At 41.5% G+C, this 24,385-nt stretch overlaps 1 protein-coding gene across 3 annotated transcripts in view; it reads left to right on the top strand.

The window, feature by feature from the left end:
• LOC100692940 (ADAMTS-like protein 1) overlaps positions 1-24,385 on the top strand; it is a 98,882-nt gene that overhangs the window by 31,309 nt on the left and 43,188 nt on the right. For all 3 annotated transcript variants that reach the window (XM_005468151.4, XM_005468150.4, XM_019348328.2), the window contains exon 2: positions 4,120-4,236. In XM_005468151.4, coding sequence (XP_005468208.1) covers positions 4,120-4,236 — 117 coding nt within the window. The remainder of the gene's footprint in view (positions 1-4,119; positions 4,237-24,385) is intronic.

The following is a 24,385-nucleotide window of genomic DNA, read 5'->3' on the forward strand; positions in this document are numbered from 1 at the left end:
CCAGGAAAATTTTTCATCAATCAGAGGTTGATGATTTTTTTTTCCTCTCTGTCTCCTGAGGCTTCTCATTCCTAATGCTGTTCCAGATGAAAAGTGGTGGGAGTTGAAGATTACAGCAAGTTGAGCTCCTTGCCCTTCTTCTCTTCTTGTTCTTAGGACAGACTGCACTTGGGAGACAGACACTAGTAAATCAAGTTGAGTGAAATCTGGCAGAGAAACTGGGGAGATGGTACAACTTCAAAGGCTGCCTGAGGAAGAATATTAGATAACTAAATAATCCATCAGGAATCAGAGAATGTGATGAAAGTAGTGCTTCAATTTTACTTAGTTTTCTCGCAAAGCTTAGTCATGAACTGTTACATTTAAGGTTTCCTGTGTGAATGGTTCAAGTGAAAGTTATAACCAGGCGGGTTGTTTTTTCCTTTTAATCTTACAGTACATTAAGGGGTGTCTTGTAACCTGAGGTGTGCCAAGTCTCAGCATTTTTTATGAGTTACTTTCATCAGTTCTGAAACCCTGATGTGTAATTGATACATTGCTAAGCACTCATAATCTCATGCTTAAAAAAATCTTCTAACTAGCTGATGTGTGGGCGGGCAGGGACGGATATGGTGAAAATCCTCAGATGAGAAAAAGGGCATGCTGGTTTTTTTGCTTATGAAAGAAGAGTAGAGAAAGGGAGGAAAATAAGGCCACAGTGTTTCCTCCTCCAAGATGTGTTAAATGAAAGCTCACATAAACCCCTCTGAAAGTGGATTAGCAAAAATATCTTTTCCTCTTAGGTTTTATTCAGACAGCAGCAAGTCTTTAAAAGGGGGTGAGGGGGTTCCTTATCTAAACATTGGAAGGAATCTTATTAATCAAAGGCACCAGTGCATGAAACAGAAGTCTAGGTTTTGGTCTAGTGTAGCATGGCTAAAGTCACTCGTTTTTCATCGTTTCCACCCAAACAGTGGAAGCTGGCACCACGTTATAGGAAAGCTCAATTATAATATCAGGTTGGATGTTATTACTGTTGATTATGTGCTTTTGAAGACCCAACTTGCCCCCGAGTTCACTTCCTCTCCTCTTCCTTGGTTGAGACGTGCTCTTTGAAATCTAACTCGCCTTGGAGGTTAATGAATCACCATCTTGGCTCCCTGCTTTACTTTCACCCTTGCTCTTTGTGACATTGACGCGCGCGCATACACACACCGCATTTAAACTCAAATGCAGATTTAGATATTCGAATACCAGTTGGAGTTGGCTCCAAACTTCAAACTTTAAGTGTACATTTTGTTAACGTCTCTCGTGCACATTTAAATAAACGGAAACATTTGTGCATGTCAAAGATCTAACACACTCATTATTTCCCATATTTGGCCAACACGGAGCGACATTAGCGGAGTCATGTTTGTGTACTCTGTTGAGTGTAAGCCATTTTTAGGTCTGTTTATATTAATTTATTTGAAAAATATCCATAAAATATATTAACAAATGAAGTAGCCACCCTGACATCACCCACTGATATGTCACAGGTGGATGAAAAACACTTGAATACTCATAGATCTTTAAAGTTAAAGGTTAAAGTTAGATTTTTAGCCTATCATAGGATAGAAACACCCCAAATTAGGCTTTGCTTCATCATCTGTTATTCCCCAATTGGGACCATCCATCTGTCCATTTTCTTCCTCTTATCCAAAGAGATCATGGGGGCAGCAGCTTAAGCAGCACAGACCTCCCTCTCCCTATTTACCTCCTCATTTCCTCCCGTCTGGGGGAACACCGAGACATTCCCAGGCTAGCCAAAAGATATAATCTCTCCAGTGTGTCCTCCGTCTGCCCCAGGGCTGCTTCCCAGTCAAACATACTTGGAACACTTCAACTAGCAGATGCCCAGGAGGCATCCTTGTCAGATGCCCAAACCACTTCAACTGGCTCCTTTCAATGTGGAGGAGCAGTGGCTCCGAGTCCCTCTCGAATAACTCCTCACCCTATCTCTAAGGGAGAGGCCAGTCATCCTTTGGAGAAAGCTCATTTCTGCTGCATGTATGCCCAATTTCTTAAGTGCGGCTCCAGTTTTTCGTGACCAGCATTGTTCTTCCTGCATCCAAGGGTTGACAAACTCTCCTCTTTAATACCCTGGCATAGATCAGCAAGGCTAAGGAGAGTTGTCCCCCTGTAGTTGGAGCACCTCCTCTGGTCCCTCTTCTTAAAGATGGGAACCATTACTCCAGTCTGCCAATCCAGAGGCAGTGTCAGTTATTTACTGGTTTTACAAAATAGCAATAAGGTCGTTTCTGTGGTTTGGGGTCTGTTTTAAGAAGGAACAGTTGTTGCATTGTCTGCACGGCCTTCATTTTCAGTTAAGTTGTTTTTGGAGAGTGTTAGCTGACACGCACATCAGCAGAGCTTCTTAATGTTTGCACGCTTGACTTACTGGGTATTTGCTCAGCCTCTGGTATAGTGCGTGGTTCTTCAACATTTACTTTTCAGCATCGGTAGCAGAAAGGATACAACATTAGTCATATGACCAGAGATCCTGCGTGATATTTATATGCTCAGAAATAGACTGTTTTGGAGGTTTCCATATCAGTTATTTGGTTTCAAATATCAGACGAGGAAAGTGTCCAGGGTGCACGCTGCCAGTCACCCTATGACAGCTGGGCTCTAGCCCCTATGACCCTGAACTGGATAAGTGGTAGAAAATGAATGGGTGGATGTTAAAATGTGCTGAATTCACTTGCGTAGACATAACAGATCTTAGATATTCAAACTGTTGAGGCAGTGTTGGAAATTTCCAGCAGCATGTTTTACCACTTTCTAACAAGTGAGTCTTCACACTCATTTGTCTCCTTCTGGATTTGCAGACTCCCACATGCAACCACTTTGGAATAATTATAAACAGTCTAAAGTAAAATGTTTATTTTTGTTCATCTTCAGACACGTATAAACCGAAGTGTTACACTTGGCCCAACAGCTGCCACATCTTCAGTTCCATAACCAACAAAAGCAAGCCTGTGCATTATGGTCTCTGTCATCCAAGGAGGCTTTTGGCCACACTGTGACTTATGAGTTGTTACAGAAGCCCCCCACAGTCTAAGTGACTGCAGCTAAGCGGTGCTGAGTGTGGGGCTTTACACCAGATTTGATTTGTCTTATTTGAGAGCACATTCTGCGGCTCTTTCCCACACAGAGCCAGTCTAAGTTTTGCTTCAGTTGCTTAGCAGCGCTTTTTTCGCCTCAGCAAAAAAATTCTACAACCCCCTACATTGAGCCTCAAGTGCCCCAAACCCACATGCACAGCCCTGCATCGTGCTGCCTTAGCACAGGCACGGGAGGCAGGCAGTTGACCCGGGTTATTACAGGGCTGTTTATGACCCAAGGATAGCAGCTGAAGGCCCCCGTTCAGTGAATCTGCACGTCTTTCAGAATGCGGGCCCTGCTGTGCTGCTAATGGGCCCTATCCAACATACCCCTCACCCCCACCAGTCTCTCCTGACTGAAGATGTGGGTTACTACATCTTGTGATATCAGATCTCCTGTGCTGTGAATTCCTCCAGAGCCTGTAATGATTCCCATCATCAGGAGGGATGTGTGGTTGAGAGAAGAAACCAAAAAGAAAAGAAAAAACAGACCTCAGGAGGCCCAGCAAGAGCAACAGTGTTACCTAATTAAAAAAAAATCTCATCATTGTTCCAGAGGGACAACATATCGTTGCAACAACTTGTTGCACAGTTTGATAATAACCTGCAACTGCCTCCTTCAGCTGCATCACATCACTGCAAACACGCTCCCGAAAGGCTTCCATTAACACCCTGCCCTGCCTTCACACCTCTGCAATCATGTGTAATTGCAGTGTGAACCGTGTACGATTATGTAAAAGTTGCGCAACCGTCAGCTACCATTACAAATAGCTATGATTGTTGACACTTTGGGACGCAGCTGTTCTTGTTCCCACACCGTAAGGTGGAGTTGGGGCATGTGTCAGACTCTGCTGATGTGACGAGAATTTCATTTAAAGCATTCTTGCATCAATAAATTGTGTTACCAGTGCTGCCCCCTCTGTTAACAGTTGCCTGCTACAGATCTGTTGATCTTTTAACTTAGGCTTTTGCTGCTGTGGCTTTGTTTCTTCAGATTGCCGTGTGGGCCAACAATGGAGATGCAGTGTTCATCAGGGAATTCACGCTGATTCGGCGAGATCACCTTGCTGAAGAGCCTCTGCATGATGGCGGCCAAAAACCAGAAGACCCGGTAAGTTTAAAAGCCTCGCCGTTCATCTCTGTTAGCAAAAACTTAATATGTATAGCACATTTTATTGCAGGTGAAAACACAATGTGCCACACAGAGCAGGAGCACAGCATAAAAGGTAAAAGCAGCTTCCCTTAACATGTCTGGGGACCCAGGGAATAACCAAGGCAGCATCTTCCAGATGACCTTAGGGGGGTTCTAGCTGGTTATTACCGAATTCCCACATTCCTGCTTTTTAATTTCAAACATAAACTTCAAATATCCAGTTCTCCTTCCCTTAGAACTCGCATTTAAATAAATCGAGATGTCAGATAAAACTAAAACAGCCAATAAATCTATCGCAGTGTGTTTGCATAACACTTCGCAGCAGAGGAGTGAAAAATCATCTATGTTACACCTCAGTAATGAATGCAAGTGAATGATGATTGTGGGACCTTGGGAGAGGAGGTGTAATCTGACTGCAGGCTGACCCAGCTTGATGCAAAACAGGGCAGCAAACGCACTAACACTTGTTGCGTGTTCGAGGGTGGGGTGCCCCATCGCATTCCTCGCGCTCTGCCATCACCTTTGATGACACATGATTCCTGCCTGTGGCAGTTTTTGTCAGCTGATCTCTCTCCCAGATGTTTTATCTAAGCGGTCGGGGAGGGAGGTATGAAGGTGTCAAACTGATGTTGTTGCAGGCATTGATGTGTATCCTCATCCTCAGTGATGGGATTAGTCCTGGCGTGATAACAGAGCAATCTTTTAAAAGTGATTGAAGGCTTTTAACTATATTACGTTAGAGCCAAGAGTTAGCTCAAGGTGAGTTTTTACGTTGCGCTTTTGTATTTTCTGTGAGGACGTCTTATCGTTGACGTGATTTTACTGACATTTTTCTGGGTTATGTGCCTCTGTGATCTCTGCAGTAAGGCGAAAGTCCTTCAGACACGTGTTTCCACGCCTCGGCAAATAACCATCTGACCTCAACGTATTGAATATTCACCAGCCTTCAACAGATGCTCACCACTAATCAAACAGAGTGACATTTCTTTTGAAATAAAAGATCTGCTTGAACTCGCCATCGTGCTTTCAAGCAGGATCGTGAGGACTTATTTGACAACTTGCATGTGCTGGATAGCCTTACAGATCTGCAAAGGGCAAAGGTCATTTTGAGATTTGGGAGGGTTCTGACCACGCCTTCTTTGTAATGTTCACGTGAACTTTAGATACCGCCTGCCCTTAAATGATTTACGTTTGTCACTATATTTGGTCTGTCTTTGCTCTTTTATATGCCGGAGAAATATTTAACGGGAAAAAGAAACTATAAGGAGTCAAGAATTCAGATGCAGTTATACATGTTTACAGTGGAGTTAGAAACCACAAACGGCTATCTTTACAGCGTTTGGATTTCACGCTGAAACCAAACAGCAGTGTGATTTATGATGCACTGACCTCGAGCAAATGTTTGAATTTGCATGAACCGCTTTTTAAATGATTTTCAAGCCAAACATCATACAAAGAGTATTTATGTAACCACTCTGACATACTGTATTCGTGCCATCCCAGCCTCAGCTGCTCTTTATAGGCTTCATTCGAATGACTTTTGTTGCATTCAGGACACAGGTGCTTTGGTAGTGATAGCCCCACATTTACTGTAAATAGATAGAATGACTTAACTCTGTGGGAAAAGGGCTTCTGCCTCTTTTTTAGATGAAATGATAGAAAGCTGCAGTTAATCTTTAAAATCTGATGACAGACCAGTAGAATGAAATTGTCATGATCTAGAATGACTTTTATAGAACATTCAAGGCCAAAGCAGACATTACCAGCAGTTAACCTGTATGTGTAAAATCTACAAATATTTTTTTTACTTACTTAACTGAATAGCAGAACAGAAATAGAGGATTTCTTAAACTGACATTACAAATGCTGCGTTTTGCTAAATTTATGATGCTAATATGTCTTCAGATGAGGAGCTCACAGACTCCCAGGAGCCATACTTGTGATTCCTTTCAGCACTCAGCTGTTTTCAGTCTCTGTGTGCTTGTGGCGCTGCTCTATGTTGGATCTAGGTTCAATATTAAGGTTGACTCAACGCCAAGATAAATGCTGCTTAATTAGCAAGTGACCCAGGAGGCAGATCTCCTCTAAAGTATATTCCCTTTCTCTCTCGTTTAACTTTCACGACTATATGCCAGGGTTGGTCGGTGGGCAATGTGACTGACCTCCCCAGCACCCTTTACCCTATCCCCCAAGAGAACCGCAGATGAATTGTTCTCTCCAAAGGAAAGTGTTTTTCCTGGCAGCCCCAGCGCGATCTACTTCAATGGAATAGAGCTGTCTCGTACAGCTGAGGTCTAACATACCTTTGTTAATTAACCCATATTCATTATATGATGGCATGCGCTTACTGTAGCACTGTCAGCATTCATAAACATATATTAAGTAAATTTATGGGATTGAGAAGTTCCTGATTCAAAGTGTGCAGGAGGTCTGGTGGCTGAAATGTTGGCGGCTTAGTCTGAGAAAGAGTTTTTCCTTGTAATGAGACTGAATGAGTGAGAATGTGAAGATAAACAGAAAATCTGCTCATAAATCTAGCACTGGCTAGTCCCGCTCTTTGTTTGGCCACGAATGTTTTTATTTTCCCTGCGTGCTCCTTTGATCTGCTGAGGTTTAAAGAACTGCGGCTCACTAAAATCCTTCAAAACGATGAAAACGTATCATTTTTACCTCATTTATACAAAAAAATAAAACACAAATAAATAACGTAAATCCTGTTTAACTGCAAATAATTTTAACATATCGGATTTTGAAACATTCAGTCATCTACTTTCACAGTATCATTGATAGGTTGTCTGGGCGTATGCAAGGAAAATGCAAAACCATCAGGAACACCTCCTAAAACCCTCATCAGCGAACACACTTTCCAAATGATTAAAAGTACACACTTTAAGCACATTGAGAGTGCAAACCTCTGCCACAGCAGCGCACTCATTGGACACTATTTACTTTAAGGGAATAATATTGTATTTATTTTGTTTTCGTTGTTCTTTTTAAACCTACTTTAAGACATTTGTGGTGTGAAAGTACAACGTGCAGGTTTTTATATTGAAAATTTTTTTTTATATAATATAAATGATAAATGAAAAATTATTCCAATTACAAAGTGACCATGATGCAGAAATGTTGTCATGCTTCTCTGGACTACAGTGTGCACTTAACAAAAACAGCATTCATGATATCACGGGGCTTGGTTAGTGCACATGACATGTGTTGCAGGCACATCTCTAATAGCATTATTGATGCTGATTATTACATGCATGCTTTGAAGTAGCGTTTGGTTAATGCAATAAGCTATGCTTATTTTAGCAAGACTAAATCAAACCACGCTCACAAGTGCACACGAGTGCTAAACTGACCTGCCTTCAGTTCAGATCTGCCACAATCTTAAAGCATTTAGTGCATTCAGGATTTGGTATGTTTTTGTGCTGTTTTGGTCAAAATAACAGACGGGAGGGAGGGAGAGAGAAAGAGAGGGAGGGAGCACACGGTTTTCTCTTTAGCCGCTATGTCTAGACACCAAATACGATCAGCTTGTCAGCAGGCAACTTTAAAGTAGATTACTGAAAGCTGATCCCTCTGTTAGTGTGTGTGTTTGTGTGCAAATGTCACCTCATACTTTGTTTGTGTGTTAGTGAAGTTCTCGCTGGCAGGAGTGTCTTTACTATGAGTTTATCTGCATGAAAGCACTTTTGCTTCTTTAACATTGGCAGACAAATTCAAAGTGTAAGGACAAGCTGAACATGCTGCACACGTCATATTAGCTCCTAACTCGGCACTTGTGGATAACATGTCAGCAAAGGTTGCCTCTTTACATGTCAGGACACCACTCAGTGCTTCACACTGCAAGTCATGTTTACGCACACATCTTCATTCGCTGTGCTTTGTCTGGCTCACATCCACTGCCACTTGAGAGTCACTGATTCACCTTAAATGCCTTTGGACTCTGGAATGAAGAGTGCCTGGAAATAACCCCGGCAGACACAGGGAGATCCGGCAAACTACATTCAGAAATGAGATTTTGAACCCATACCTTCCAAAAATATCCATACCAGAGGAAATTAAAGTGCACTGCACACACAATTCATACTGAAGAAGAGCAGAAGTGCCTTACAAAAAGTATACAAAGTACTTGGATTAACCTTTTCCACATGAGACATTTTGAATTGTCATAACAAGAAGAGCACAGTCCAACTGACCCAGCCCATTGCCCTGGTGTTATCAATAATGGCTTAGTGGGACACTTCCAGTAAGCAGTTGTGACAAACTGTTTGTTTGCCTTGTGAAGTGTTTTTTTTTTTTTTGTTCTGGTGGGTTGTGATGCACTCATTGCTGCTTTTGATCAAATTTTAAGTTAAATGTCTCTTCCTGTCTGCCCTCAGTCTATCTCGCTTCATCACACGCCAAGAAATTCAAGCCTTAATGTCTTTACATGCTCAATTGCACCTCAGGCAGCATTTGTCAGGGTTGTTTTTTTCCCCACTTTTTGAGAAGCTTCAGAGTGAACAGGAGCTGGAGCGGTTCCGCCTTTTGGCAGGGTATCGGGGGTCGCAGTAATTGGGGTTGGGCTTGTAGGGCCAAGGGGCAGTCTGGGTGGTACGCACGGAGAGCGCTCAGTGGCTGTGGCAGCAGCAGCTTACAGAAAGAGTAACCCATTGCTCAGCTGCATGCTGACTTGGCAGCTGTGTTTTGCATGTTGTGCCAGGTGGAAAGGGCAACCGTCTTGCACAATTAAACCCTTCATTTGTCTTCATTAATGCGAGAATTGGCTGACAGAGAGGGTGTTTACGTTCAAGGTTTTTTGACTTCATTGTCAAGTTAAATGCGATCAGGAATTTCTGAGCTTTTGATGTGATGAAATTTACTTAAACTGAGCCAGTGCATATAACAATGCCCATAACCTTCCAAGCCTCCAGGTAATATCTCCTGCACATGAGCATGGAACCATGTTTCAAGTGCTGCTGGGATGATGCAATATTTTGTCAGGCAGGGCAAGCACCCTGAGCACGCATATGAAAAAGATCACTATAAATCATCTTAAAATAGTTGACTAAGATTGTTATTTTAATAAAGTATGACCTTCTCTAGTGTGCTTTTGTAATAAGCACTCACCTGCCTCACTTCTCATGAGGAAACACAAACTACCTGGTGTTACCAAAGTGGTAACACTTTTAGATAAATCTAAATTAATACATTTGGCAATTAGACTCCCATGACCCATCATGGCAGAATGAAATCCCAGCGGTGGATTTAGGGGAGAACCCCCGCAATGTAGATGCTGGTGGTGAAGAGGAAGACTGAGGCTTGGGTGGAGCTCTGAGTAACTCGGGTGAGGCGGAGATGCGATGGACGTGGGTGGCATGAATGAGAGTCTGAATGGAAGAATGACACTGGGATTTAAACCACAGAGAGTGGAGGCTGATTGGCTCAAATAAGGCGGTGGAGAAGATGATTGGACTAAAGGAGGAGTGGGGGAACTCCAGGCCTCAAGGGCCGGTGTCCTGCAGGTTTTAGATGTGTCCTTGATCCAACACTGCTAATTTAAATGGCAAAATTGCCTCCTCAACATGTCTTGAAGTTCTCCAGAGGCCTGGTAATGAACTATAATCATTTGATTCGGGTATGTTGGTGTGTTGACCCAGGGTGATATCTAAAACCTGCAGGACAGCGGCCCTTGAGGCCTGCAGTTCCCCACCCCTGGACTAAAGTCATGATGTCAGTATTAAAATTGACAGACTAGCAGCCGAACACCGAAGCCTTAAGATGAGTGATCCTAGATCTTCCTTATTGAACTTAATCATGAGCTTCATTAATGTAAAACTATACTGTATATTGGGCTAATGTTCATGCACTTGACTAATTTTTCTCAGTTCAAAATAAAGATCTGTCCAGCAAGTGCTGTGTGGTGTACCAACACTAAGCAAGTCAGAGCAATGGGCAGAATTAATGCCAAGGTCAAGTGTTGTCAAGCTCCACAACAGGGATGTGTTGAAATGACCGTGGTCGCTTGCGTTTCAGCGCTCAAAAGGCATTACTGTTCGCCAAATGGAGAAAAACGCACTTTGCCAGCTCCTTGAAATGGAGTTAGGCGGACGCAGCGCTTTCTACCAACCGGTTATGGAAAACCTGCCTAATCCAGTTAGGACAGGAGCAACGTCAGACTAAAGATGGAAGCGAGTTTAATAAGTTGACAGCTACTTCTGACATCAGGCTCCTAACGTTAACTTATGGCTCACACAAGAATACGTAATGGCTTTGGCAGTTATCTTTTAACTTTTCATTTTACTGCACTTAGTGATTACACTTTCTAAACACTTAAATGTTTGTGCGAGCCCACTCGCTGCCCAGAAACTCACCGGTTTATGTCCCTGTCAATTTTAATATGCACATTGTAAAAGTATGTTACTGCCAAAATGAAATTTCCTCCACCTTTTCACCTAAGTGAGGTCTCACTGGATAAAGAGGATGCTGTGTGTCAGCTACTCAGTTCCACAGAAAAACTGCAGAATTTTCAGAGTCTCTGCCGGGATGTTCTCAATTTGTACAAACAAGCAACAAATCTCCAAGGACACCACCATCCCCACCCCATTTAACCTTTGGTATGATGGTAATAAAAGTGGAAAGAATTTTACACTTGGACACACTGCGCTGATATTTTTAACATTTGCTTCTTTTTATTGACTTAAACTGAGTTATTTCACTACATGCAGCAAAAGGACAGCAAAAGGATTTCTCGCACAGTCCCCTCGTCTGTGTGCAAGCCCTAATGAAAAGCACGCTTTGTTTCACCACTCGGTTGTGAAATAATTCTCTCACATTTCTTCATTATTAAACTTGTTGTTAGAGAAATCAGCTCCTCTGGATCTGTTCACGTTGCATGCGATTGACTATTTATCAAAACACTGCCCCGATGTGAAGCAGCCCATGCTCGAGTTGGATTGGAAAAACCTGGATTTCAAACAGTGAGTAAATAACTACTGTTGTGAGTCCAGTTAGCCATAAATGTAAATGTTTGTTTTCACATAGCCGGGACTCTGAAAGAGACCCTGAATTTGTTGAAATTTGTTTGTGACAAGCCAGAAGAATCCTTTTTTTTTCTTTAATACTAGAGCTGATTTTCTTTAAAACAAGAGAAAAGCTGAGAAGAAAGCAGTGAGTTACAAGCCATGTGCCTTCTGGACTTGTACGCTTTTGGCTGGCTGACTGGTGTTTGGCACTTGCGAGGGTTGTTTGGAGGCCTGAAAGTGCTGAGTGCTGGTGAATGTGGTGTAAAGCCACGTGGCTTTGGATGAGGGATCTTTCTCTCACCCCTGTGTTTGTTCCATCAGCATATGTGTTCAGTAAATCCTTGGCCCGGACCGTGCCACAGCGAATGCATCCCCCCTGCTTGATGTGGTCTCACATCCGTGCGCTGTGGGTACTGAAGTGGTGCTGCTGAGGTAATACCACCAGGGACAAGACCTCACCACAACACCCACATAACAAATGTGGGTGTGTGGGACTGGATGCAGCCAGTGGTGTGTCTGTTGCTGGCTACCGATGAACTCGCACTCCCATCTGGGGAGACTCTCGCACGGCGTACCGTCGCGTAGTCCCGTAGCTCGCATGCTGACATGTGCATATGCGTTACGAGGAATCCATGTGTTTGTGATTTCGGCGCCTTTTAGCGTTCAGCACCAACACACAGAACTGTGCCTTTGATTAATGGGAAAATCTTCCCTCTCCTACTAAGCTTTCACCCCACCCCCCACGCTCGTCTCTCCTCGCCCTCTGCGCAGTATCTGCTCCTCGTTGGCGTGTGAAGGCACGCACACATTTTCTGGACGAGTGATTGATTTCTAATTGTTTACATTTCAGGTTGCACTCCCTTCTGCAGATGTTTGTATTCTTCTCCACATTCAGTGTGCATTTACGCAGGCATGCACAGACACAAACAGAAACACTCACACAATAGCGACGTGTTGATGCCAGCGAGTTTCATCCAGGAATTTTTGGATGTCTTAACTCGGGGTTTTGGCACCGCGTGCGCTAATTGTCTCCAAGTGGAGGTGATTGTTACGATTAGGCCTTTCATTTTCTGGCTTTGGATGTGTGTTTGGGCGTGTGGGCGAGATTATTAAAAGCCCTTGCCATGAATGTGGTTTCATTCTGTTTAAATAGGAGTGTAATAAGCTAAATTAAATTTTTACCACAGTTTTCAAATCTAGGGTGTTTTAGCCAAGTAAGGACACGGTAGTTCTTCTTCTGGATGTGAATCCTTCACCCTAAATCTTGCTGCTGTTAAATAAAACTGTCTCTGGGACAAGTTGTTTTTCGCCTTGTGGTTCCTGACTTACTACATGGCAGTTACTAACTGGAATAAGTGTTGTAGCACTTCAATGTAAGCTTCTGTATGAGTTGCTTATAGTGGGCACTTGGCTCAGTCAGTCTGCAGTATGTAGCCAATCTACAGTGTAAGCAATAGTGTTAACCTGAGTTACAGCAGTAATTACTTGCTGCTGAAGGATCCCTGCCACCTATGTAGCAGAGTTTACCTTAAGAAGTGGGAAACCTGCAACCCAAAGCCTATCCGCGTCTTTAATGTGGGCTCTAATTACTCTTTGTGTTGGTTGGTGGACATGTACAATAAAGCAGGAGAACAAACATACATATCTCACAATTTTCCTCTCCGGAAAGCCGTGTCCTCTTCTGGTTCTCACAGGTCTGCCAGCACAGCTGGGCGGATTACTGGAACTGCGTACTGCGATTTAAAGTTCACAGGTTGGATAGTCATAACAGAATGCAGAGAGGTCTGCAAATTGGATCAAACAACCTTTGATTGGGATATTTACCATCGTCAAGTAGTTACAGACTGCACAGAGCCATAAAGTAGCAGCTGTTGGATAAGAATCCCTCGGTGTGATGTGATGTTCAAATACACCCTCATTCAGTGCGTTTTCTGCTTGTATGTAAGAAAGTTGAATTTAGCCAAAAGAAACACAAGTTAAGACTAAGATAAAACTCCCTCCAGAATACAAAATTACAGCAAAAATATTTTGTTTCACTGTTTTTTAAAGCTGCTCACATGATATCCTAAAATGTGACTGAGACGTGTTGGTTTCAGTAGTACGTGCGGAAAAAATGTTCTCTATTTACGGTTCATGTTTCTCTACCGCCGAGGTGTTAGTTAGTGAGTGTGTGTGTACAAATCAGTGTCTTCCAGTGTAAACTACAGGCACTGGCGGTAATTTGTTTGTATGCGCGAGGAGGTTTTGATGCATCATCGTATCATCAAACAGCCCCATGCGACCACTTGAACCAATGAATCAGGGCGTCACAGACTGGCGTCTATGCTTTCGAGCAATTTCACAGTGACTACCAGCAGCCACACATAGCTGAGTGTCCAAGTGACCAGTGTGACGAGGGCACAGACTATTATTCAGACATTTTCCACAGCTGAAGCCACCACACAGCGGGCTAAACAGCAAAGATGCAGTTCAAAATGTTACCCTCGTTAGCTACGGCTTTCTTTAGGGAAATAGTGCTTCCAGCTTTAACCTCAGTTAATAATATAAATTCTTTAAAAATAGTGGTAACAGGGATATTTTCCTTTTTTTTTATCTTATTTTTTTTCCAGATGCTAAAGTAAATGAATTTAGTATAATTCAGCAGAAGTCTCTACAATAGGGACCTTTCTTTTTGATGTGATGTTCTCTGCAGCACGAAATATCAGTTAAATACAATATTTAATAGAAAGAGGAGGGTCTGTTCTTTTAAAAATCATGCTGCGATTTCCAAATACTTACACATACCACCCAAGGTGATATTAATAGTGATTTATAAAGGATCGTGTGATCCATCTTCTTTGTGAGCTTGTTAAATACAACTTATATTACACCAAGTCAATCTCAATCGAGTGCAGCAATAGTTTTAACAAAAGGGGCCTGGATTTGCTCAGGCATTTTTCAGCTTTTGTAGTATTGTCTTTCACCTTATGGTTAAGTTGCTTTAAATAACAAAGCCTTTGTTTCCAAAATGTAATTTAAATGCAGTTTTTCTGCAGGGCAAAAAGCCCTGAGGCTTGTCTCTACACAAGTTACATACCCATGAGAGATTTTATGCTTCTCAACTCGACTTCTTTGGCTGGATGACTTAAAGCGTAATGGACATCGGGTTTGGTCCTAAACTCGGTGGTCTCCCTCTGGTTCATGCTGAGAACCAATAACTGCGAACTGGTGTAAGTACCATAAGTACCGTAAGTCTAAACATGGGAAAATCGGGACCATCCAGTATATGCGTGTAGACCTTCAAACACATTCAGGCGCTCACAGAGTTTTTGCTCTCAGGGAGCGCTGGGAGAGAACGTAATCTGTTCACAAACCACAAAATTGAAAAATGACCCTGACACTCTTCCAAGCTGAAAAGTGAACAATGCTTGCAACACAAGAAGGCATAGTTTAAACCAAACCTTTATACAGCACAGAGGTAAGCCTTTAACGTCAAATAAACACAGTTTAAGGATCTCTTTAGGTTGCGTTTCTCTCCCCTTCAGATGCTCTCACACTTGCACACACCTTAAATATGAGTCAGGCATAAAGCAGTGGAGACTTAAAGTTTACTCGTGTGGGAAAGAGATATAGATGCAGAGGAGCAACACTCAGAAAAAGGGCTCTAGCTGGCACATTAGTATACATGCATGGCAGATTCAAGGCACTGCCATGCAGAAACTGCCTCGCTCAGGTCCCAGGAGGACCAATTAAACTATATTTGTACCTCTGATATCTTATTTATCTTCCCATTGCATGGGTCAGATGACACTTAGAGATATCTGTTCCAACGTGTGTAACTGTCCTCTCATCATCTTTATTTTTCAGTTCTCTGGTTAGGCCTCTTTTTAAGAGAGACCTCATCCAAACAAATTCAGGCTGGGAATAAAACAGACGACTGTTAAGAAACTGAAAAAGTACAGCATTGTGCATGCCAGTTTTCACTCTGTGGGAGGACAGTGTCTGGCTGATGAGTGGATGGCAGTGGATGGTTGATGGGGTCCTTTAATCACACATAGATTTTCCTGCACGTAAAAGTACAATCAGTCCCATATTTAGCTTCTACTTATTTCTCTAAACATCATCTTCCACCTCTGTTTTTTCTCAGTGTGATTAAGTGCATCAGTTTGCCAACAGCATGAGCGGACCTGAACAATAGGGTATCATGGGCATGTGCTAGTAATATGTGCAATAAACAGCGGAGTGCAATAAAGTGTCACAGTGTGTGTCGTGCGATGTGAGAGAGCAGGGTTGAAATAAAACGCTGACAGATGAGTCTCTGCGAGACAGATGTGTGCCGCTGTCGAGAGTCATTGCACGTGGTATGAAAGATTTCCTGTATCTGTCCTTGTGGCAGCGGACCTCCTTCTCTGACACACTGATTCAGATACAGGAACTCTTTCATACCACATGCAATAACGCTCTGCAGCGTGTCCAGGAAGAGGTGCAGAGGGCGGTGAGTGTGATGAATTGGCAAGTTTGTTCAGTGACCTTCTCTCCGCTACAGCTTTAAAAGTGTCCAGTTTGCAGCCAGTCACAGAGCCAGCCATCCTGCTCGGGTTATCCCGTCTGTTGGTGTCTCCAGCTCCGATGCTACCTTCCCAGCAGACCCCAGTAAAGTGCGCTGCACTCACAACAAGTGAGTGATAGAAAAGCTTCATTTTGCTGAACATGTTGAAGAATCTCAGCTTGCTTAGGAAATGGAGCCTGCTGATCCCCTTCTTGTATACATCCTCTGTGTCGGCTTTCCTGTTCAGCCTGTCGTACATGTGGACGCCCATGGTACATGAACATCCTGTCCCAGGACAGACACGGGTTATATAGCATCTGAGTCTTAAGCACTTAAATTGAAGGCAACTGGACATCTTTTTATGTTCAGGAAGTCAATCATGAGCGCTCTGTTCCGGCTCACATTCAGAAGCAGATGATTTCTCCCAGATCATTCCACAAAAAACAGCAAGATTGTTAGTTAGATTTTTACAAGAACACAATTTTAGGTGTGTGTACGCGTTGTTGTTGTATCCTGATCACCTTAAAGAACCAGTAAAATTTGGGGCATTGGCTAAAGCTCCCTGGTTTTGCTCATGCATTTTTCTTTTTCACCAGACATTGCAGAAATGACAGGAATTCGAGATGCCTTTGGAAGTAGAAATAAAACAACACAGACACACATATATAAAAATACCCATATCTAGAATATAATAGAACAGCCCTTTATTGTCATTGTACTGTACATGTACAACAAAATTGTGGACAATGAAATTGACAATGAAATGTGCTGTACCTCTTGTACTGAGCAGCATCTGGTGCTCGAGGCAAATTGTAGCCTTCCCACAACAGACATGAAGATTTCCTGGATTCCTTTCCCCCCCTTTTTTCTTCCTTTCTAAATCCCGAACCAAATCTTAGTGAAAGGTGACCCAGTGGAGTATTGAAGCTTCCAGATTTATGACCCCATAGTGAACGATGAAGGTCTTGTGATGAAAACATTGCCTAGAGGCCTCAGGCTGAGAGCCAGGGTGCTAGTTGACTAAAGACAACCATTTGGTTTGGTGTTACATTGTCCCCCAATGAAACGTCTGCATTGTCTTGTTACACGTGTGTCTGAGGGGGGGGGAGGAAAAGTCAGTCTGTGATTTATGAGATTAATCTTCTTGTTGCTGCAGAGCCAAATGTGAAAATCTGCAGAACAATATAAAGCCATCAGTCATTTGATCACTGATGAAATCATTAATATTGCACGGAAAGCAAGCAAGAGCTCATCTCCGCTCACCTAGGAGTGAAAAGAAAATCTTGAACCAGAATTAAAGAACAGGGGGAAGCATCCTCTTTCCTCTCCACCCCTGCAGCACTCAGCACTTTTATTTCCTCCATGTTAAAAACATGCTCTGTGCTGTTTGGTTATGATTTGTGGCGCCTTCGGTTTTACAGGTCGAACCACAAGCAAATGAGTGTATTTCTCACAAGCAGCTTTTCTGAATGACCTCACTGGGATAATGATAGGGTTGAAGCGCAGTGGATGAGCTTCTCCTCCGCTCCGTCGGTGCGATGCTATAGATGATGGAGTGATGGGAAGCGGAGGGGGACGAGGGCGAGGTTTTAAGGCGCTGGCGCTGTTTTGCCCTCAATTGCACGGCGGCACGTGGCGAAAGACACCAAGCAGACACCAATTAGACCGAGAAGCACCAGATGAGCTGAGGCTGCAGCTCCCGTCTGGCACGCAAACTCGGGCCCCACTAACTGGCTCTCGGATCGTGTTCTGTGTGTCCTCGCTGCCTGTCTGCAAGAATCTGATGACGGCAGCAAAGTGAGGGAAAAGTGTTTGTAGTGTTTATAGTTGCTGCTAATGATTTAAAACGTGTAAATACGTGTGTGATGTACGAGCGTGTTTGCTCTATGGGAGGGAGGGAAGATTTACTTTAACACCCTCTCATTTTGTGTCTGTTGCCAGAAGCTGGGGGTTTATGTAAACCTCTGCCACAGTTGAGAGGGCTCAGACCACCCCAGACATGCAGACATGTCTCATCAGTGTGCGTCATGGATCACCCGTGGACTCTTTGTATGTATGTGCACACGTGTGGGAGGGAGCTGCTAATTAAAAGTGATATTCGGAGCTCAACGGACTGTGTGCTGTTCTCTAGATGTTTTCTGTTAATGGATGTAGTGTTTTATTATTTTGGTCTTTCACATTGCGCAAAGTTTCTTTTAAAACCTGTCGAGGAGTTCTGATGATGAGCTTAAAGACTTGCAGTTTTGTCTCTGAGACACAAGATGCTGCTCTTGAGCTGCTCATCAGAGGCTGAAAAGTCAGTACTTGATTTTTATTTGGGGGTTTTTTGGCAATAAAATTGATTGTGAAATAAAGTAGAAAATAATATCAGTTTGCCTGAGATAAAATGCCACACTAGAAATTCTATATTTTGGATATACAAATAAAATGTCCCCACATTTTATAGGATTATTATTCTTTAACCACTGCTTTTGTCCTTATGAATTATAAGCTTATTAAAAATACTTACTAGGTTCTTAATTATAGGACAGTTATCTTAGTGGTAGAAGAAGACTGGAAGGTAAAAACAACTGTTTTTGTGAGCGAGTTCATATAGCTGTGAAAAAAGATGTACATCCTCTTTCAATTCTAAGGATTTATGTATCAGGACATTGTAAAAAAAAAAGTTTGAATCTCAGATAAACAGAAAAATTTTGTTTGAGTTTTTAACAAAAACTCCAAAATGTAAACTCAAATGTGTGAAAAATAGCTTATAGAACCACCTTTAGCAGTAATAATTGTTTTCTGTCACAGTTGCAGGGGAATCTTGGCCCACTCGTCTTTGCAACATTGAGCTCATTGAGGCTTGTGGTCATTCATTTATGCACAGCTCTCTCAAGATCCCAGCAGAGTATTTCAGCCAGGCTGAGGTCTGGACTTTGACTGGGCCGTTGCAACACCTTGATTTGTTTCTTTTTTCAGTCATTCTGTTGTAGACTTGCTGCTGTGATTGTGATCATTTCCCTGTTGGAGTCAAGCTGTAGCTGTCAGACAGATGGCCTTGCAGTACTTTGGTATAATCTTTTTGCAGTTTCTCTGAGCATTGCATTGTCTGATCTTGGAGGAAATTTCCTGGAAATTCCACTATCGGGAATGTTCACAATGGTCTTGAATGTTTTCAAGTTGTCAGTAATATGTCTCACTGTGGAACGATGGGTTAAATTCTTTAAAATAGCCTCATGGCCCTTTCTGCCCACATTGATGGGCAGAAACAATTACTTCTCTGATATCACTGCTGATGCCGTTCCTTCATGGCACTGTGTTAACACACATCCATAGACTGCACTAATTAGAATAAGAATTTCATGCAATTATATCAGAAAACATGCTTTAATTCATGCACAGCTCAAAGATGATCTAGTATGCAGTCTGCATTAAAGGTAAAGCAAAGTAAAATCTTTCATCTCCATAGTTGTCCTCTGCTCTGGTGCTGTTCACTGTTACTGCCAAAGCTGCTACCTATAACCAACTTCAGTAGGAGTTCACTACAGTAGCATACTTAGACAACTGTGAGCCCAAAGGCTTCTTAAAAACATGGTATAAGGGTTTTTATAGGATAGCAGGATGGCATATGGGTGAACTGATTTACTGCAGCTATTTTTCTGCGATTACTCTTCAGTCATGCATCCAAATGTTTGCTCCCCATCTCTTGGGCAAGCTTCGACTTGATGCTAACCTTAAAGGAAGATACGCAAAGTTTCTTCTCATTAGTGTGCGGTTTCTGGTTTTGTTGTGTAAGCTGTGCGAGAGAAACTTGATTTAATATCCAGTAATATAAGAAAACATAGCCTAAGGTGGATGTTTTGCCACATAAACTGTCTTTTCTCAAATTGCGTTGCAAGCAATGAATTATTGCTTGCAAAGCAAACACTAACGGCGCACACACATACATATAGACACACATTTTTTCATCTCTTTCACATTTTTTCCCCTTATTCTCCTTCACTCTCACTCTTGCATACACAAGCACGTTACCCACAATACCCTCAAATACTGAGATGCAGGCTTCCAAGACTAGCAGCAACCTATTATTAAACATGTAACTCCATATCAGAGATAATTTGATGTTTCCTTGTGCAATCATTACTCCCAGTTCTCAAGACCTGGAAAACATTTTTACCTCTTTTTTCATATACTGTATATGATCGTCATGTAATCTAATTGCACTGTAGTTGATTGGTTTATTTGATTTAACATTTTTACTACTGGAGGGTGGCAGATACAAGCTGTGTCTTGAATCATCGAATGGACTTCCAACTTTTTTGACCGTTTTGAGTACTTTAATAGTGGACTTAAAATGGTCAAAAGGTTGAACTTGCATTGCTGTGCAGTTTTAAGGCAGTAGGAGAATACATTGTTAAAACTTTTAATGGTCCCAATGCTAGTGCTGTGCGATATTGGATAAAGTTTTGTATCGATCTGATATCAAGTAAATAAAAGGCCCATTATGTAGGGTGTGCCATGACTTATGAGATGAATCATTATCAATTTGCAAATACTGAACACATTTTTAAAGGTTATTTTGGATAGAGATAGTGTAGATAGACAGGAAAGCAGGGAGAGAGCGAGGACGACATGCAGCAAAGGGCCACAGGCTGACTCAGGCCTACGTACTCTCTTGTATGCTATACAGCACACGGTCGCCTGCTAACCCACTGAGCTAAACCAGTGCCAAGCTTTGAATGCATTTTACTGGCCACTAAATCACTTTTAATTTTCACAATAATTCATTAACGCAACAAAATCCACCTTTCGGCTTCTTATTTATTTAGTTTTTTTGAGACCTGAAATGTTTATGTGCCTGTCTGTAAAACACTTTCGATCACTGTCTGTTATTTCAATGTGCTTTAGGCTATAAATAACATAGATGTGACAGTTAACATAGAAGGTTCAGAAATGTCAGAAAGTGTTAAATCAACTATTTTTTCATTTCCAAATGAATTCAATAAGCCAACATACTGAATGTATGTTGGCTTATTGAATCAGCTGCAGAGTAACATTTCAGTGAGATATATGAACTCGTTTTAAGACACTGCATCTTGGATCTGGAGAATTTTCACTTGTTCCATTGGCAGATTTTTTTTACTTAGTACACTTGTTTGAAATAAGCTGCAGGTTATGGTGTCTTATTTTAAGTGTGATGAGATATTTTTGACTAGAAATTAGACAAATATACTTGGTAAGATTTTGAGTTTTTACAATGTAGAAACACATTATTGATGCTATTACACTAGTGTCAGTCCGATACCACTAACTGTGTTGCTATGGATACTACCAACGTTTGGACTCATCTGGCCACCACCTCTAGTTAGCTGCTGCTGTTTGGTGTTTGTGCAGGTTAAATTGTAGTCTTCACTGTTGAAAGGTGTAGGAGAGGCACAGTGAGTTGGAAATATCCATGAAATGCAAAAACTAGTGTATTGTAAAATTATAAATGTAATCTGGAAAGATCATAACTTGTTGTGTTCAATTGCAGACAACACCACCCTATCAGAATTTACATAATACAAGTATAGAGTGCATATAGTGTACCACATGAAACTGTACTAACAGTAGTAGATAGTTAGTAGTATTTAATAATCATGTTTTAAGTTGTTTTAGCTGACTTGGTAAGAAACTCTCTAGTTCCAGGATTTGCACTGATGTGCCCTGAGACAAGTCCAGATGTGCCATGGGATTTTGCGACAACAACACATAATTATTGCAGTGTACAGCTGCACATAATGTAAATTTAACAGTTGGATTGTACATTTTCTGTCATTTCTTTGTAAAAATTCGTTTTAAAAGACGCTCATTAACAGCTTATCTACCTAAAGAAAAGAGAAAATGTAACACTAAAGCTACTTGTCTTTTGGCTAGGGGTAGAAAGTTTGCTAATAGATGACATGGTGCTTAAGAGGTATTTAAACCTAAACAGCATGATCTGTGAGCTTAAGTTTTAAAGGCTGAGACAGCTTCTTCATGTGATACTGATAAAAGTGGCTTGCCTTTAAGTAGTAGATTGATAACACTGGCCGGTATAAGGCACGCCACCAGTAAAATGATACGATTACTGTGACTGTGTATTGGGTGTAGGATGGGGGATAAGTGCTTCCTCATAAAATGCATCCCATAGGCTGTATTTCTTTGTTGACCTACTAGTGAGCGTTCTGCATTTGATATGCCACTGGTTGCAGAAAAGAAGAGCAGGGCGCCACCTGTGTGAGCACATTTTCCATGTATTTGTGTGATCTGCTCTGTGGGTTTAGACAGGCTGAGCTGAAATGCAGTCCAGTATACTTTATGTAAGAGGGATGGAAAGAGAAGACTAGATGGAGTGAGAGTTTGTAAAGCAGTGAGGCTACAAGAGAAAAAATAAAAATGGTATGGAAGTGTTCAAGTCTTGATTGACTCATGTTTCCTTTTTCTTTAGTAGGATGTCTTTTACTTTGTCTTTCCTGTTCATATGTTAACAGGGAGTGCTGAAGTCAGCTTAATGAAAGACTCAGTTTTGGATCGATTAATCTCACTTCAAAAATCTAACTGAGCAATGTCAGAGAGAAACAGCCACAATGCCTTTTTTTGCGTTACTGTTGCGTCCTCTGTGTTTCTCGGGCAATTGCACAGGCATATGGGTGAGGAATGCTTGAATGCAGATCTGTGGCAGGCTGATGGATAGTTTCCTCTTTGTGAATGTGGGTGCTACAAGACAAAGCCCAGTTGATGTTTTAAAGTTTGACTGCTTGAAAGAGCTGTCAGCACTCCCGGCACCATGACAAGTTCTGGAGAGAGGAGTATATTACATGTCACACTGTATATATGGATAATATGATTCTGAGCTTGTAAAATGAGTGTTTAAAAATAAGGAATTCTCATGGAAGTTATATCTCAGGTGTTTTTTGGACATGTGAAAATGTATGTCTTTGATACAGTATCTACAGATAAAGCTAGTGCACTTAAACAACCACTAAAAAAATAATATATTCAAAATTTATGTGGTTTATTTGTTCATTTCTTGTTCTCAGACTGTTTAGTAAAACCAGGTTTTCAGCTGGAAGAAGAAGTTATAGCAAGCTATAGGTGCATCTATTAAAAACCTTTAAATAAAAACCCTGGTGACCTTGACCTCAAGGTCAGAGGTCAGCTTTTCAAGGTCACCTTGACTTATTAGTCCAAAATTACCTAGAAACTATGGTTATTACATGTGTGGTGTGTATTGTCAACATATAGAAAGTATCATATAAAGATATTTGACTACTCACTTCTCCTTCAAGGTCAATAGTTTGATCAGGAGGATTCTTCCTATTAACAGGGAGTTTTTCTTTCCCATTGTTACCAAGTGTTTGCTCGCAAGGGGGTCTTTTGATTGTTGGGGTTTCTCTCTATTGTCATACATTTTTTACCTTACAATATAAAGTGCACTGAGGCAACTGTTGCTGTGATTTGTTGCTATATAGATAAAATAGAATTTGAATTTAAACTGGAAAAAATATATATACTATCCTGCAATTTGCATTTGTTTTTGCTGCACTACAAAATCCTTAAAGTAGGTTTACAGAACAAAGAAAACAAAATTAATATATAAAACACACAAATACAGTAAAGAAGGCTTTTTGTGATTACTTTATGTACCTGTATCCTCACTGAGATTTAACTAGAAATCTTTTTTCTTGTTGTGTTTTTAGCATTCGGTTGATTTCTTCATAGCTTTACAGCTATAAAAATCCACAGGCTCTGAACTCACTTCTAAGCATCATCATACAAACTTGAAGTCATCTTATCTGAGCCCATATTTAAGATAAAAATGTGAAGATTGCACTATCAGCCTTCAGAGTAACATAAATTCTGTGTTATCACCTTCTCGTAACTCCATCATACAGGCAGCGATATGAAAACCTTCACAGCTTCACACACAGTAGAAAGGAAAGTGCGGTTGAACAGCTTTTCTCAGATTTGAAACTGGCTGGGACACATTTAAACAAAAACCGACGCCAGCAGCCTTCATCAGAGAGTGAGCAATTGCTTGAGAACTGTTTTGATGAAAACCTAATTGTGTGAATATAAAATATTCAGTGAATCTCCAACTCCAGTTGTGCAACACAGTGTGCTCGAGGTGTCGTCCATTTTTTCCCCTACTTTAATCGTTTCCATATTTATAGGTCAGACACAGGTCAGAACAAGGAACTGAAGTGCACACGCCCCTTCGCTTTCCGTGTAATTGCATCATTATTTAACGGAGCGAAAAACGTCAGATTTCAGAGGACGCTCCAAAGGTTTAAGCCTCCTTTGACCACCTTTATCGTATTACTATCACTTTCTCTGATCGTCCTAGAGCCAAAGACAACATGCAATACATCTCAGAAAATGGAAAACATATGTTACTGCTGTGACTTAATTTTAGGGTTAAAAACTGAAACCTGAGCTGTGCGAAGCGTATATAGCACATCAGAGACCTGCTTTGTGACTTGAAAAGCTTCAGCTTGCTTTGAGTTTAAAAACTCCACACTCACACTTCATGAATAATAAGCTGCTGAGACAAACCAGGGGTCTTTTT

The sequence above is a fragment of the Oreochromis niloticus genome, linkage group LG3 (assembly GCF_001858045.2).
Source record: "Oreochromis niloticus isolate F11D_XX linkage group LG3, O_niloticus_UMD_NMBU, whole genome shotgun sequence".
In the NCBI taxonomy this organism is placed as follows: Eukaryota; Metazoa; Chordata; class Actinopteri; order Cichliformes; family Cichlidae; genus Oreochromis; species Oreochromis niloticus.